The sequence below is a fragment of the Lithobates pipiens genome, unplaced genomic scaffold (assembly GCF_037356315.1).
Source record: "Lithobates pipiens isolate NorthernLeopardFrog02 unplaced genomic scaffold, aLitPip1_a1.2 Scaffold_19, whole genome shotgun sequence".
In the NCBI taxonomy this organism is placed as follows: Eukaryota; Metazoa; Chordata; class Amphibia; order Anura; family Ranidae; genus Lithobates; species Lithobates pipiens.
The window spans coordinates 488,725,942-488,742,269 of NW_027507764.1; the positions used below are offsets into that span (position 1 = coordinate 488,725,942).

Below are 16,328 nucleotides of genomic sequence, written 5' to 3' on the forward strand. Positions count from 1 at the left end.
GTTTCCTGTAGAGAGGAGCCTGTCATCTCTCATGCGTTGGCGTCCTAGAAGGTTTTGTAGAAAAAACGGTTATAGGTAAGTAACTGTCGTCTTTTTAATCAAAAAAAATAAACAAAGTTAAAAACCATATAGTGGCTGAATTTTGGGAACATTATGGCAATTTTTGTTGCATGATATACTCTGTAGTGTACCAAAAATTTTAACCCGGAGGGCATCATTGTTCATTGTTGTGCTTGATGCCTCTGTACATATCCCAAAGCTGGGATACCTCCTGCGCACTGTCTTCTTTCATAGTACAGGTATATGATATAGTTGTCTCATGATGTAAGTGCATAAGAACACGCTGCGCCACCATGCCTAGTGTGGTCAGTTTTAATATAAAAGCAGAGGAACTGGCAGAAACACCAGTTATTTCTCACAAAGGAATCAATACAAATATATTAAGATACTTTTGCATACACATGGTACAGCAGGCACATATGAGGAATATGAAATGTTGGGGTAACATATTCATTAAATTGCCTAAAACATGGGCCAATTTTCCTAATGTGCTGTTTAGTGGTTTAACATGATTTTAGTTTCTTGTCCATTGAGAGACACAGGAAGTCTGGGTTATCCTGGGCTGGTCTACAGTTTTTTCGGTTTGCCATTATCAATTTCTCCTGTAGGCAGCAGTATAACCAAAGTTAGTGTTCTGTCCCTCAGTGGATGAGAAATCTTTGTATGTACTTTTCTTGAAATCCATAGAGGGGAAACTGGAGGTTTTTAATCTTTTGGGTTATATACTGCTGCCCAGAGGAGGATTGGACACTAACAAACAGAAAACTGTAGCCTGGTCAAGGGTATAACCACTCTCACTACCAGCATGCCTCTGTTTTCTTTCCCTATAGACCTTGAGTTCTTGTGGATTGTAGATTGTCACATGCAAGTGCACTTTGTTCTCTTTCCCACCATACAGCGTAAAAGTAGCATCTCTCTGATGCTTTGTTTGTTGCAAAAAAACACACAGAACCTTGATCTTCAAACCATTCCTACTGTCTTCCTACAGTGACATTCGTCCCTTCCAGTCACTGACCTTTTCCTGCTATCAGTTGTCTGGATTTATTGAGTACTTGAAGCATTGCCTCTGGTTAGACTAGCAGATGCACTATGGGCCCTACCAGACTGTCTCCATTTACTGTCCCAAGGACCAATTTACCATCCAGATTCTTGGTTGCTGGCTTTTAACGGGCCTGCCTGTTGAAGTCAAATTCTAATGGACCGCAACATCTCTGAGAATGATTCCTATCGAGCCCAGGCCTAGGACCACCTGGCTTTCCAGATCATTCATCAAAAATTAAAGGTTTACTTCACTTGATGGAAGTCTGGGAGATTTCATCCCAGAAGCTTCAACGTGGGACAAATCCTTTTGTTTTTTGACCAGCATCTGGCAAACGGCACGATCAAGAGTTGGTTCCCCATGACTCAGAGTTAACTCAACCTGTTTTTTTCTTATAAGCTGCCATTTTAACCAATTGGGGACATTAGTCTCCTCCTTGCACAGAGCAAGGCGATGTTGAGACTCTGGGCTTTTTTCTTTCCTAAGATTGTCTCTGCCTTTCACCGTGGCCAGGACATTGTTCCCCAATCCCTTGGTCAAGCTCTGGGTCATCAAATGTAAATTTTTCTTAATTTTCTGGTTGTGATTCAAGCTGTACAAGTCTGCCACTCAGCCACTGCTTCTTTCAGAAACACTGATTCCTTTTTTGTTACAAAATGGATCCCAGAAGGGTGCCCTGGCTACCCGTTTCACCATCTTTAGATTCAAAATTATTCATGCTTATGGTCTGAAGGATCAGATTGCCTTCTTTCCTGTTGATGCTCGTTCTGCGACATTTTTTGGTATTTTCAGTATCGGGCAATTGTTTCCCAGATTTGTTTTCTAATTCAGGTTTCTGCAAAACTTGATGTCAGCTTTGGTTTTGACCTGGTCTTGGGGAAAATATTAATCAGCCAATACAAATCCATTACACCTGAGGTTTCCCGTTTGGTCATCCTGTCTGATACTAACCTTAGGCATAGGCACTTAGTCAAAGACAGTTGAATAAAGGGATCGTTATCTCTGGGTGCATTAAAGAGAATCTGTCTAAAAAAAAATGTGGGAAATTCTATTGGTGACTTGTTTATGAAGCAATGAGCTCTGTGGCTGTCCACCTTATTCTTGAAGCTTTACGTAGCGGGTCACTGATCTGGAACAAGCAGGTAGCTGGTAATGTGTTGGGACACATGACCTGAACAATTATGTCATATTATTGATGCCCGTAGTAAAGAAAAGGATGGCCACCCTGTAGCAAGCACTGTCATAAACATATTAGTCATTTTTATAGCCTGACAAGTGCCCTTTAAAAGTGGATTCCAGGCATAGAGCTATCATACACAGAACAAACTTATGGGAGCATTCTAACCACCTGCCAAAGGATTTGTAATTATCTGCAAACAGTTTTTTGATCTGGCAACACTTGCCAGAGAGCATAGGCAGGTATGGGACCTCTACTGCAAGTACATCGGGACCTGGACACATGCTTAACTTAAAGAAGACAGTGGAGAAGATTGTTACTTATGATGTCATCCCAATGGAGAAACACAACACTGATGTCATCCGTCTGCCCCCCCTCGCCAGCATGCTCACTAGGAGTATATTAAAGTTGAACTTATCTGAATCCTAATGCTGGCCCTTCTTAATGTTGCTTTACATGGAACTATAGAAGGCCGAGCTAAACGTTTTATGCACTTACTACATTTACAATTGCATATATATATATATATATATATATATATATATATATATATATATATATATATATATATATATATATATTTGTGTGTGTGTATATATTTTTTTTCTTAATAACTATAGAACTAAAATGTATCTCCGTCTCTATCATCTCTGTCTCTCTTTGGTTCAGATTTACGTATGAAATTATATCTGAGTGTGCTTCATCATAAAAGGATAAGTGTATGAAAATGTCTGCAAGCATCTGTGTTCTTCAGAGCAACCAGTCACATTAATTCATTCTATTCGTATTTATTGTTACACCCTTTTAGAGACCACAGCAGTTATATAATCGCTTAACTGAATTAACTGGTTGTTTGTTTTTAGATGGGAACAGAGGAAGGATCCTCATGGTAGAACCTATTACGTTGATCACAACACAAGAACGACAACGTGGGAGAGGCCACAGCCTTTACCTCCTGGGTAATGTAGACAGCTGACTAACATGTTATACCATAAATATTGATCTGCCGAAGATTAAGTCTTACTTCCCATTAAATGATATGTTCTACAAGATTTCATATAGCTCCTTTTTATGCAATGCTAATTTAATTCTATAGTGGTTTGCAAGTAGGCATGTTATTACATACACCTGCTTTCAATACTTTTTTTCTACAGCACATCACAGCTAGCTGATTGATTGTGGGCACACTGTGTGCAACAGTTCACCTGTCACTGAGCAGAAAACATTAAAAGTGTAGAAAAACATTGCTTCTTAGGCTTTATTCACACATACTTACTCAAATGTACACCCATGGCAAGAGCTGCCTTTACCTACGTTGGATGCACAGGTGTTCTTTGCAGCCTTGTGCAAGGCAGCTTCAATGACCAGCAGCCAGCTGCATGAATCTCCAAGCACATCCCTGACTGTACACTGATCAGAATGCAGACAGACTGCTTTCTGATCCTTTTAATGGCCTGCATGGGTATACAGTTGTGCTTAGAGATCTGTGCAACCATCCATCTGTCACTGATTGCATGGATTAAGACGGTCCTTGTATGGGTATACATATTGGTACACCCATGTGAATAGGGCCTTATAAATGATGATGCTTGTTCTTTCGTGCACAGATTTATTTTTTCTTACTTTGACACTTAGGTCCCTTTCATACTGGCTGTTCGATCAGGTTCTCGTGTCAGTTTTTCAGGCGGACCTAATTGGACCCTCCAGTCTGTTCTATAGAGCAGCGGATGTCAGCGCACACACTGACACCTGCCGCCATCCAATACGATCCTGTCTGCCAAAAACAGAAGGATTGTGGTCTTTAGAAAGCATATTCTCTGTAAATTTACGGAAATTAAGAGACACTGTGGACTTAAAGGGGTTGTAAACCCTAGATTAAAAAAAATAAAAAATGACAAACCTTTCTATACTTACCTGCTCTTTGCAATCATTTTGCACATAGCAGCCCCGATCCTCTTCTTCTGGGTACCCCTCCCGGTGCTCCAGGCCCCTCCTCTTCATTGGGTGCCACGACTGAAAGCTGCATCCCTTGACACAGACACCAGGACATGGCCTCGCTCCTGTGTCACTGGATTTGATTGACTGCAGCAGGAGCCAATGGGTACATTGAAAATGGAGAAGATCTATTGTAGATAATTGTCTCCTTCACACTGACAAACCGATCCACTGACAGGTGGACCTGATCACACCATCTATTGCTCTCAGTGGAACTGTGGATGTCAACGGACATGTTTACACCCACCAACACCCGATCTGATCCTGTCCACTAAGAACTGACAGAAGAGGATCCTTTCACCATCTGTTTGGGTGATTTGATCCGATAGCTGTCAGTCGTAAATGAACAGGTGGTCTGTTTCCATCCAACAGCCCATAGAGGACAGTGAGCTGTATCCGCTTCCACGGCTGTTCTGCCTGCTTAGCAGAGATCAGCACAGAGATGCCTTGCTGTGCGGGCGGATCCACTGGTGGACTCAATCAGTGTGAAAGGGGCTTATATGACTTTTGTTTATAAATTTGTAAAAACATTTTTAGTTTATCCTTGAGCACCGAGGCTCCATTCGTACTTGTTCAAACTTGTCATGCAAATTTGGACATGACAAGTTGAAAGACATTCTTTTCAATGGCACCCGTTCAGATCAGTGCAACATAAAGTCACAGAGATTTTGAACACGTGTCTGCACTACTTTGGTGTGACTTTTGAAGCAATTTATATCAAATGAGTATAAAGTCAGATCAAAGTTGCTCTGGAAATTGCGATTCAGAGTTGCGCTAGTGTGAATGAAGCTCAGAAGTCCACAGTGTCTCTCAATTTGTGCATATTTACAAATCAGGTGAGCTTTCCGGGTGCTGGTCTTTTTAAACTGCAGTGATTAATTCATTGCCACTGAATGTTTCATGAAATTCACATTTTACTGCTGTATAAATATGCCTCATAAAATAGATCTAAACCCAAAAAAGAAGAAAGTTTAAATTGATGTATTTTAAACAATTGCTATGATGTTTTCCATCAAATATGATTTATAACTTTTTATTTTTTATCCATATTAACCTCCATTTGCCCATCAGCTACTTTCTAGTAGCTAATGACACCAATGGACCATGTATACCCAATGTGTAATTATAAATTTAATGCAAAAACTGACATTGCAATTTAAAAATAACATCTACATGCAAATCTGCAAAACTGTGTTTCTTGTGGTTTTCTCAATACCATTTCTAGCTGACGTAGGACCCCCAGGAATCTGTTACTTTTGGTTTGATCTCTGCTGGCTGCATAGCTCAGTGGTTATAAGCTTTCCATACCTCCTGTCTACGTTAACTACAGTCTTTTGCTGTGATTTGCTTTTTTGTTTGACTGCTGTATTTAGTAAAACATGTAAAAAGTATACAAACAAATGGCAACCACCCCAACCTATAACTAGCCTTTGCCTGCAAGGTGCACATGGAATGGCAAAACATGTCAAAACAAACACAAATTCCCAGCTCACTTACCAGCCAGCCTGCAACAAAACCAAATGGACCCTGTCTAACAAATCACGTTAAAAACGAGGGGTTTAAACACATTTGCAAATATTTGCGTAAGCTGTAGTGGCCACGTCAAGGCACTCCAGTTATAACTCTCTAATTTTGAGAGTCTTCCAAGATGGAGCACATATAGTAATGGATAGATTTAGAGTGGCCAACAGCCCCTTTAAAAGTACAAGGATGCAGGGGACACACACAGCAAGGGCACAATGGCAGCTGAAGTTATGCAGTGCATCCCCTCACCAATTCACCATTTATACAAACAAATGAAACCACCCCAACATATACTAGTCTGTGCAGTAAGGAGCAAATGGAAAGGCAACACATGTCAAAAACCAACAAAAATTTCCAGCTTACTTATCCGCTACCCTGCATCAAAACAGCTGAATTGGTGAGGGAACCCACTGCATACCTTCAGCTGTCGTTATGCCCTTGTTGGGTGTCCTGTTTACTTTTAAAGGGGAGTGGGCTCCTTCCAGGCATACCTGCCCTTAATCTATCCATTACTATATGTGCTCCAACTTGGGGGAGTCTCAAAATTGGAGTTAGGACTGTAGTACACTGGGGTGCCTTGATGTGGCCATTGCAGCTTACGCATGTATTTGCAAATGTGTGCAACTAAACATGGAACAAGTGACTGTTAAAAGAACAGGAGAAGAAGGGTTAGAGTGGGGATAGAAGCACCCTATTACACAACATGTGCCTGGCAAATAATGAAAGTAGTTCCCTCAATGCCTCCCTCTAATGCTAAGGGTAATTAATAGAAAAGGCTGTGCAAGATGGTATATGCATAATATAAAATATGGATAAAGCAAAACATGACACAAGTTTTTCAGGTATGCATGTATTATTTGTAACCTACAATTTCATTTTTTTTTTTGCGTTTTTAAAATAGAACGTCACGCAAGCATTTTTCCTTTTTAGTTGAAGTTGTAGTAGTTACCTGTATGAGGTAAATCTACTACAGGAAAGACAATACCTATACTTGACAACAAGCTCTAGTGGATTGTCAGGAGTAAATTCAAAACACAATTGTACAGGTGGCACCAGTAACTGGGCTGAAAACCTGAGACTTTTTTTGGTAAAAGATGTAGAGCTGGGCAAGCGGAGTCACGGAGAGCAGCAAAGATGCTGCAGGCAATCAATACCTGGCTTAAAACCAAGAAATATGGAGAGATCTGTTTGGAAATTAAGATATGCCTACTAAATAACAGTTTTAAATTTTTATTCTTCAGATGGGAAAGACGGGTTGATGACCGTGGAAGGGTTTACTATGTTGACCATAACACTAGAACTACGACATGGCAGCGGCCTACCATGGAGTCTGTGCGAAACTTTGAGCAGTGGCAATCACAGCGAAATCAACTCCAGGGAGCTATGCAGCAGTTCAACCAGCGATACCTCTATTCGGTGTGTTAGGTCTCCTAACGCGTTATCTGTGCACACTGCAGTTTGATGGAATACTTTTGGCTTTTCAGTGGTTACGTTCCTAGGAATGTATGGAAATGCAGGAAATGTGGCTTTTATTCTGTTAGCCACAGATACCGGCTTAATCAAGAAAGTGCTGCAGAGAACAATGATGGTTTACAAAGTGCAGCAATTTAATGCAGCCTGATGGTATTTCAGGGGCAAGTTGAATAGTTAGCACTAGGAATCAGATCAAAACCAAATAATGTCTAGTTAAACGGTTAAACTTTTGCTTTAAATCTGCTAAATACGTTCAGGTGCATCAAAACAAAAGGTATGCAAAGTCATCATTTTGTTTTCTTTAGAAAACGGCCGTAACAGCATGATGTTGAGAAGAACACTTGCTCTCTGTTCATAAGCAATGCTCTGCCTATAGAGTGACTTTCTAAGTCACTAATTTAACAGATATACAGATTAGGAGTTCTGGCTTTACTTTGTACTGGTCTGCATTCAGTGAAAGGCAGGCGAACTAGTCTTTTCAGAAGTTGGTCAGCAAGGGTAGCCTCCCTGCAAGGTTAGACACTTTCTAATAGAGTTATAACTATACAGGCACCATAACTGATTTGGTTTAGTTTCAGAAATTATCTTTCTCAACTTTTTTAAAGGGTTAAAAAGTTCTGTAATGCGACCATGTATCTCTTCTTTCTGGTAGTGGGGGGAGGGGTTACAGGACACTGTCAGGCAATATGCAGGCTGTAATTAAGCAGGGGTGTAAGACCGACAATGATTGGGAGGCAGTGTGCATCAGAAGCAGGCTGTAAATGGTCGGGGGAGTGGCGGCTGAACAAACTACCCAATGCAGGCATCCTGTGTTTCTGCACAGGGTCCTGTACCTCTGCATGGCCAGCCAAAAGATGAAAACTGACCACAAACACAGTTCAGCTTCTGTGTGGTCAGTTTAAAATGGCAGTTTCCAAACTGACCCGGGGGCCAGATGAGTCCCTTTGCTTGACTTTATCCAGCGCTTGGGGCACTATTCCCTACACTGACACCAACAATGGGAGATAATTCCTCCTGCTGACACCAACAATGGGGGATAATTCCTCCTGCTGACACCAACAATGGGGGATAATTCCTCCTGCTGACACCAACAATGGGGGATAATTCCTCCTGCTGACACCAACAATGGGGGATAATTCCTCCTGCTGACACCAACAATGGGGGATAATTCCTCCTGCTGACACCAACAATGGGGGATAATTCCTCCTGCTGACACCAACAATGGGGGATAATTCCTCCTGCTGACACCAACAATGGGGGATAATTCCTCCTGCTGACACCAACAACGGGGGATAATTCCTCCTGCTGACACCAACAACGGGGGATAATTCCTCCTGCTGACACCAACAACGGGGGATAATTCCTCCTGCTGACACCAACAACGGGGGATAATTCCTCCTGCTGACACCACCAAGGGGGGATAATTCCTCCCGCTGACACCAACGATGGGCCGCTATTCCTCCCGCTGACGCCAGCGATGGGGCGCTCTGTTCCTCCCGCTGACGCCAGCGATGGGGCGCTCTGTTCCTCCCGCTGTCGCCAGCGATGGGGCGCTCTGTTCCTCCCGCTGTCGCCAGCGATGGGGCGCTCTGTTCCTCCCGCTGTCGCCAGCGATGGGGCGCTCTGTTCCTCCCGCTGTCGCCAGCGATGGGGCGCTCTGTTCCTCCCGCTGACGCCAGCGATGGGGCGCTCTGTTCCTCCCGCTGTCGCCAGCGATGGGGCGCTCTGTTCCTCCCGCTGTCGCCAGCGATGGGGCGCTCTGTTCCTCCCGCTGTCGCCAGCGATGGGGCGCTCTGTTCCTCCCGCTGTCGCCAGCGATGGGGCGCTCTGTTCCTCCCGCTGTCGCCAGCGATGGGGCGCTCTGTTCCTCCCGCTGTCGCCAGCGATGGGGCGCTCTGTTCCTCCCGCTGTCGCCAGCGATGGGGAGCTCTGTTCCTCCCGCTGACGCCAGCGATGGGGCGCTCTGTTCCTCCCGCTGACGCCAGCGATGGGGCGCTCTGTTCCTCCCGCTGACGCCAGCGATGGGGCTCTCTGTTCCTCCCGCTGACGCCAGCGATGGGGCGCTCTGTTCCTCCCGCTGACGCCAGCGATGGGGCGCTCTGTTCCTCCCGCTGACGCCAGCGATGGGGCGCTCTGTTCCTCCCGCTGACGCCAGCGATGGGGCGCTCTGTTCCTCCCGCTGACGCCAGCGATGGGGCGCTCTGTTCCTCCCGCTGACGCCAGCGATGGGGCGCTCTGTTCCTCCCGCTGACGCCAGCGATGGGGCGCTCTGTTCCTCCCGCTGACGCCAGCGATGGGGCGCTCTGTTCCTCCCGCTGACGCCAGCGATGGGGCGCTCTGTTCCTCCCGCTGACGCCAGCGATGGGGCGCTCTGTTCCTCCCGCTGACGCCAGCGATGGGGCGCTCTGTTCCTCCCGCTGTCGCCAGCGATGGGGCGCTCTGTTCCTCCCGCTGTCGCCAGCGATGGGGCGCTCTGTTCCTCCCGCTGTCGCCAGCGATGGGGCGCTCTGTTCCTCCCGCTGTCGCCAGCGATGGGGCGCTCTGTTCCTCCCGCTGTCGCCAGCGATGGGGCGCTCTGTTCCTCCCGCTGTCGCCAGCGATGGGGCGCTCTGTTCCTCCCGCTGTCGCCAGCGATGGGGCGCTCTGTTCCTCCCGCTGTCGCCAGCGATGGGGCGCTCTGTTCCTCCCGCTGTCGCCAGCGATGGGGCGCTCTGTTCCTCCCGCTGTCGCCAGCGATGGGGCGCTCTGTTCCTCCCGCTGTCGCCAGCGATGGGGCGCTCTGTTCCTCCCGCTGTCGCCAGCGATGGGGCGCTCTGTTCCTCCCGCTGTCGCCAGCGATGGGGCGCTCTGTTCCTCCCACTGACAGACGGGATATTTAGGGTAACATACACTTTAAAGCTGAATAGGCAAAGAATCAAACACAAAATGGAATATATGTAAATTGTTTTGTAATTCTGAGCAGTCAGTCTTGTGATCCAGACAACTGTCATAGTGCAGAACCAACTTCTTCATCTCCCCTAAAAGGGCTTTTGTTTAGAGGAATAGAAGGGAGAGGTGGAGCCATAAAAAACAGTTCCTCTAGATCTCTTTAGATATTGTCACGTGCAGCCTCATAGAGTGGAATTATCCTCTCCAGCCACAAAAGGCCGGTCGGTAAAAAGAGACTGTCATCTAAGGGCACTTATTGCAAGAATTTTGCAAGGCTGGAGAGCCTGACTGACTCAATGTTGGCCCTCCCTTTTCTAGTGACTTTTATGCTGTGCAGGGGTTGAAATAAAGACAAATGTAAAATGCATTTAATTAATCATTATTTTAATGAAAACAATATATCTTTTAATTGTGGATTTTATTTCTTCCAAAAATTATACTTTAGAGCCTTGTTCACATCTAGGTGGGTGTGTTACACACGTGTGCATTTTGGGGATGTGCCTACATTCGTTATTGGCGCATGAATGCATCAAGCACTGCACATGACCTGCAACACAGTGCAAAGCATACAACCGCAAACGCCTGAGCTGCATTGCAATGCATTGGGTGAAAAAGGGTCAGGTGTTTGTTTTTCATGCGTGGATGTGCATTGAGAGCACATATTGTAATGAATAGGTACATACAACAACATGTTTTGCAACTTATGAGGACCCCTCTAGCTAGGAGGTACAACCTGTATTGCAATGCATGTGATTGGGTTGTACTAAGTGTTTACTTTTTCTTTTTTTTAAGTTCAGTTATCTATTCTTAAGGAAATGTTTAAAGACAACCACCAGTAATGCATGTGATAACATATAAAATGTTGCATTCTAGGCTTCCATGTTATCAGCAGAAAATGATCCACTAGGACCTTTACCACCAGGCTGGGGTAAGAGAATATTATAGTGGTATAAATCAATATTATAGAAGCAAGGACTTGTGGAAGATGACTTATCCTGGCATTGCAAAGAACAATATTGATGTGTAAATTATAGCTGCTGATCAAAAATTTGTGTTACTGCAAAACTGTCGAGAGAAATCCAATGGCTTACCCATTAAGCTTCCTATAAAAAAAATGCTAGTTCTTTTGACCGTTGTGCTGATCACCATTTCCAAATATTTGTATCATGGGTTCTGACTTCAATGACCGCATACTTGCTTCAGATGCTATTCACAGCCTATGATTTGTTGCTATGGCTTACTACAAGTTTTAATCATTTGTACACTTTTTTTTGTTAGATTTTTTTTAAAACGACTTAACTTGTATATTTGTTTTCCAGAAAGAAGAGTAGACTCCACAGATAGGGTATATTTTGTAAACCACAACACGAAAACAACTCAATGGGAAGATCCTCGGACACAAGGGTAATTATTTGCCATTTGTGTTTTTTACTTTATTCATTACTTTGCTTCATTTCACCACAGATCCAGAAAAGCAGTGTACCCATTTATTTACTGAGCATTGACATTTCCCATAATTCCCTGCAGGCTCCAGCCATTCTAGAATCATATCCATCTAGTAGATGGTTTAGGGAGGTTTGCAGGTAGGAATGACAGTCCTGAAGCAAGAAATACGTTTTTTTTTTTTTCAGTAATTTTTATTAAGTTTTTAAACAAAGTACAAACACAAAATCCTAAAATATCTGCGCTGGAGCACTTTAAAATCTTAAGATAAGGCCGTCACTTTTGCAATCATGACACCAAATGCTAGACATAAATAATATTAAAGGAAAGCCACGCTAAATCGCCATATTAACGTGAATAATTCAATATTAATAAAAGTATATAATCTCTTTAAAAACACATGTGACATATAAACATCCATTCAATCCATAAAAGGTGACAAATGGACTAAAATAAGTGACAAAATGAAAAGACTATCTTCTTAGAATCCAAGAAGGTAAAACACAATTACACACAATAATGCTCCACTGGCATTATAGATTAGACAAAAAAAGGTACAGCAAACCCATAGTGTAGTATGTAAAAACCCATATTTAATAAAACTGAGTAAAAGAGTACCACAGTACAATCAAAAATGGCACTACTCATCAAAAAATAAAACGCATATAGTTGCAAAGTGCAAAACTGCGCACAGCGGATACAGGCATTAGATTCCAAAACAGCAGGCTGAGTAACCCCCCCTACCAAGTTACGACACTACAGTCGGCAGGCGTGCATGATGACGTCATGCCATAACCTTGCCCAACACGTTTCGTCAGAGATTACGCTGTTAGGGGACCAGCCAGTACAAACATGTATAAAAGTACATGAAAGTGCATCTGGATGGTTTTCAGAAATCAAAAAGACCATACATAAATGACTGCCAGGATCTAAGGACAAGATACAATCTTTAACAGTTAGTGTCTCACAAAAGTGAGTACACCCCTCACATTTTTGTAAAATTTTATTATATCGTTTCGTGCGACAACACTGAAGAAATTACACTTTGCTACAATGTAAAGTAGTGAGTGTACAGCTTGTGTAAAAGTGTAAATTTGTTGTCCCCTCAAAATACTTCAACACGCATGTCTAAACCACTGTCGAACAAAAGTGAGTACACCCCTAAGTGAAAATATCCAAATTGGGCCCAATTAGTCCTTTTCCCTTTCTGGTGGTGTCTGACTCATTAGTAATGCAAGGTCTCAGGTGTGAATAGGGAGCAAGTGTGTTAAATTTGGTGTCATCGCTCTCTCTCCTATACTGGTCACTGGAAATTCAACATGGCACTTCATGGCAATGGACTCTGAGGATCTGAAAAAAAGAATTGTTGCACTACATAAAGATGGCCTAGGCTATAAGAAGATTGCCAAGACCCTGAAACTGAGCTGCAGCACGGTGGCCAAGATCATACAGCCGTTTAGCAGGACAAGTTCCATTTGGAACAGGCCTCGCCATAGTCCTTCAAAGAAGTTGAGTGCACATGCTCCGCGTCGTATCCAGAGGTTGTCTTTGGGAAATAGATGTATGAGTTCTGGCAGCCTTGCTGCAGAGGTGAAGGGGTGGGGGGAGTCAGCCTGTCAGTGTTTAGACCATATGCTGTAGACTGTATCGGATTAGTCTGTTGTCCCAGAAGGAAGCCTCTTCTAAAGATGATGCACAAGAAAGCCTGCAAACAGTTTGCTGAAGACAAGCAGAATAAGATCATGGATTGCTGTATACATGTCCTGTGGTTTGATGAGACCAAGATAAACTTATTTAGTTCGGATGGTGTTAAGCATGTGTAGCAGCAACCACGTGAGGAGTACAAAGACAAGTGTGTCTTGCCTACAGTCAAGCATGGTGGTGGGAGTGTTGTGGTTTGGGCCGCATGAGTGCTGCCGCACTGGGGACCTACAGTTCATTGAGGGAACCATAAATGCCAACATGTACTGTGACATACTGAAGCGTAGCAGGCTCCCCCTCCCTTCAGAGACTGGGCTGCAAAGACGTATTCCAACATAACCTCAAAAATACCTCCAAGATTACCACTGCCTTGCTGAAGAAAAAGGTAAAGGTAATGGACTGGCCAAGCGTGTCTCCAGACCTAAACCCTACTGAGCATCTGTGGGGCATCCTCAAACGGAAGGTGGAGGAGTTTAAGGTCTCCAACATCCACCAGCTCCGTGATGTCGTCATGGAGGAATGGAAGAGGACTCCAGTGGCAACCTGCGAAGCTCTGGTGAACTCCATGCCCAAGAGGGTTAAGGCAGTGCTGGATAATAATGGTGGCCACACAAAATGTTGACACTTTAGGCACAATTTGGACATTTTCATTTAGGGGTGTACTCACTTTCATTCTTACATCAGGGGACACAGAGCCATAGTAATAACTATGTGGGTTGTACCGGACCATCAGGTGCTGGACACTGGCATGCCCCCTAAGGCGTGTACTTCCCCCATATAACCCCTCTCATTGCTGGGAGTCCTCAGTTTTTTCGCCAGTGTCTAAGGTGTTGGGCACGAGTAAGGATGTGTTGTACTGAGCTCCACGGTCAGTAATCCTTGATAAGAGCCAGCCATCCTGACCAGATCCGTTCTGATTTCTTTGTAATGGGCTAAATGAATGGTACCCAGGCCTCGTAATCCGAAGAAACAAGGTTTTGCTTTTCTCTTTGAGAGCTGGGCCCTGAGATCCAGTACTTTTTGGTAGTGAGGCTAATAAAAGTTTACTGGCAGGGTCCTGTCGCAGATCCAGGATTGTGGGATAACCTGAGAGTTCCCCGGTTCCTGAAGGTTTCCTTTAAGGTCTCAGAGCTTACCGTGAAGGGCGAAGATTGTTTTTTTTTATCTCTGGTAAAACCCTGCTGTGATCATAAGGTAGGGGAGATTTTCTCAGGCATTTCTCCTTCTATGTATTGTGTTGTCATGTCTGTGTCACCACTGGGGGCTGTATTGAGCACTCACCAGTCTGACGCTGGAAACAGCAGAAGCTTTCACTCTCCTCTCCTTCAAGCTGGCTCAGACCCTCTGGTAAGAAAAAGGGGGGTCGGTCCCTTCCTGGGCCCCCAGGTTGGCATTTTTCTTGTTTGTATGCCAGACCAGCTGCCTTGTTCTTTTATGGGGAAAAAAATAGATTTTTTTTTTTGGGGAGACCGCGGCCGCTCGAAAGAGCGGAAGATTTACCCCCCGCCATGCTGCCTGATGCTCGCGCGGGAAAATCAGCTCCTTTTTGAAAAAGGAAGGGGGGGGGTCCAGAAAGTGTTTCAAGCACTGTGAGAGAAGCAGCTGCCTGGCGGTGGAGGGACAGAGCAGAGAGGTTGGCTGGTCAGGTTTGGTGACACAGGCATTTCCCTTTTGACAACATTGTACTATATTAGCTAGGATTAATAGCAGTTATTGTACTGTACTATAGCCTAGCAAGATTTACATTATTTTGCTGGCAGTGCCTCTGCTTTGTACTGTAAGCTATGAGTGACAAAGGAGTTAATGGCATAGAACCAGCTAAAAACCCTTCCAAAAGAATGTCATCTCACTCCGACATCTTCCTAGTAATATGTCAGATGGGGTATTCCGGACATGAACCTATTTGCATCCAGGTTCATTAACAAGGTCAACAACTTTGTCGAACAAGGGGTTCGCTAGCAGGCGGAACATACGCATTAGTCTTCCCAGGGGATCAGTTTTCTCTGATCTATGCATTTCCTCCAGTTCTGCTGCTTCTGTGCCTTCTCCGCAGGATCAAGCAGGAACAAAAGGAGGTGATTCTGGTGGCCCCAGCGGGTCCCAGAAGATCATAAAGATGGCAGTAGGAGTCCTTTGGACTCTGACATTATAGCCAGACCTTCTTGCATGAGTTTGGGTATTTCATTTCATCCTACCTTACGGACAAAAGTTTAACAGGTTTGACTGTTGAATCCCACTCTATAAAAGATCATGGGTGATCTCCTTCGGTAGTGTCTAATTTGAGTAATGCCAGGAAGCCGGCTTCCAGAGTCACCTTAGACTCTGGAAGGCATAGGTTTCTTGGTGTGGATCCGGGGGTTGGCACCCCAGGAAGTATATCAATAGGGAGGATTCCCGATTCCTGCATATGGGATCTGAAATTAAGCTGGCCTTGACTTCTATGTCCAGATCCAGGCCTTGTCAGTGTTTGTTCCTATGGCCTCTTGCTTCCCACTCTTGGTGCGTAGCTTATTCAGGAGTAACATGGTTTATTCCCCCGATCAAGGCACCTCTAAATCCTTGGGATTTAAAATTGGTCTTATCGGCTTTGCTGGATCAGCCGTTTGAACCTTACGAGAAGTTCCCTTGGTTCTTTGACAAGAAAGATAATCTTTTTTGCTTGCCATTTCTTCTGCTAGAAGAGTATCGGAATTAATGTCTCTGTCTTGTAAGAGCCATATTTCATCCTGCATAAGGATGAGGTGATTTTATGTCCTCATCCTGAATTCTTACCAAAACTGGTAACAGGTTTTCATTTAAACCAAGATATTATTCTTCCTTCTTTTCCCCCATAGCCTTAATCTGGGGAAGAGAAAAAACAACATTCTCTTGATGTAGTAAGAGCGATCAGTCTCTATTTGAAGACAACCGCTCAGGTTCGCAAAACACAGGTTTTGTTGGTACTGCCAGAGAGGGTCCAAGGTGTGTACAGGCAGCATCAAGATCCAT

At 44.3% G+C, this 16,328-nt stretch overlaps 1 protein-coding gene across 3 annotated transcripts in view; it reads left to right on the forward strand.

Moving 5' to 3' along the window:
* The window catches only part of WWP1 (WW domain containing E3 ubiquitin protein ligase 1), a 263,487-nt gene that overhangs the window by 206,856 nt on the left and 40,303 nt on the right, over positions 1 to 16,328 (forward strand). For all 3 annotated transcript variants that reach the window (XM_077492977.1, XM_077492978.1, XM_077492979.1), the window contains exons 9-12: positions 3,140 to 3,235; positions 7,037 to 7,211; positions 11,070 to 11,124; positions 11,516 to 11,600. In XM_077492977.1, coding sequence (XP_077349103.1) covers positions 3,140 to 3,235; positions 7,037 to 7,211; positions 11,070 to 11,124; positions 11,516 to 11,600 — 411 coding nt within the window. The remainder of the gene's footprint in view (positions 1 to 3,139; positions 3,236 to 7,036; positions 7,212 to 11,069; positions 11,125 to 11,515; positions 11,601 to 16,328) is intronic.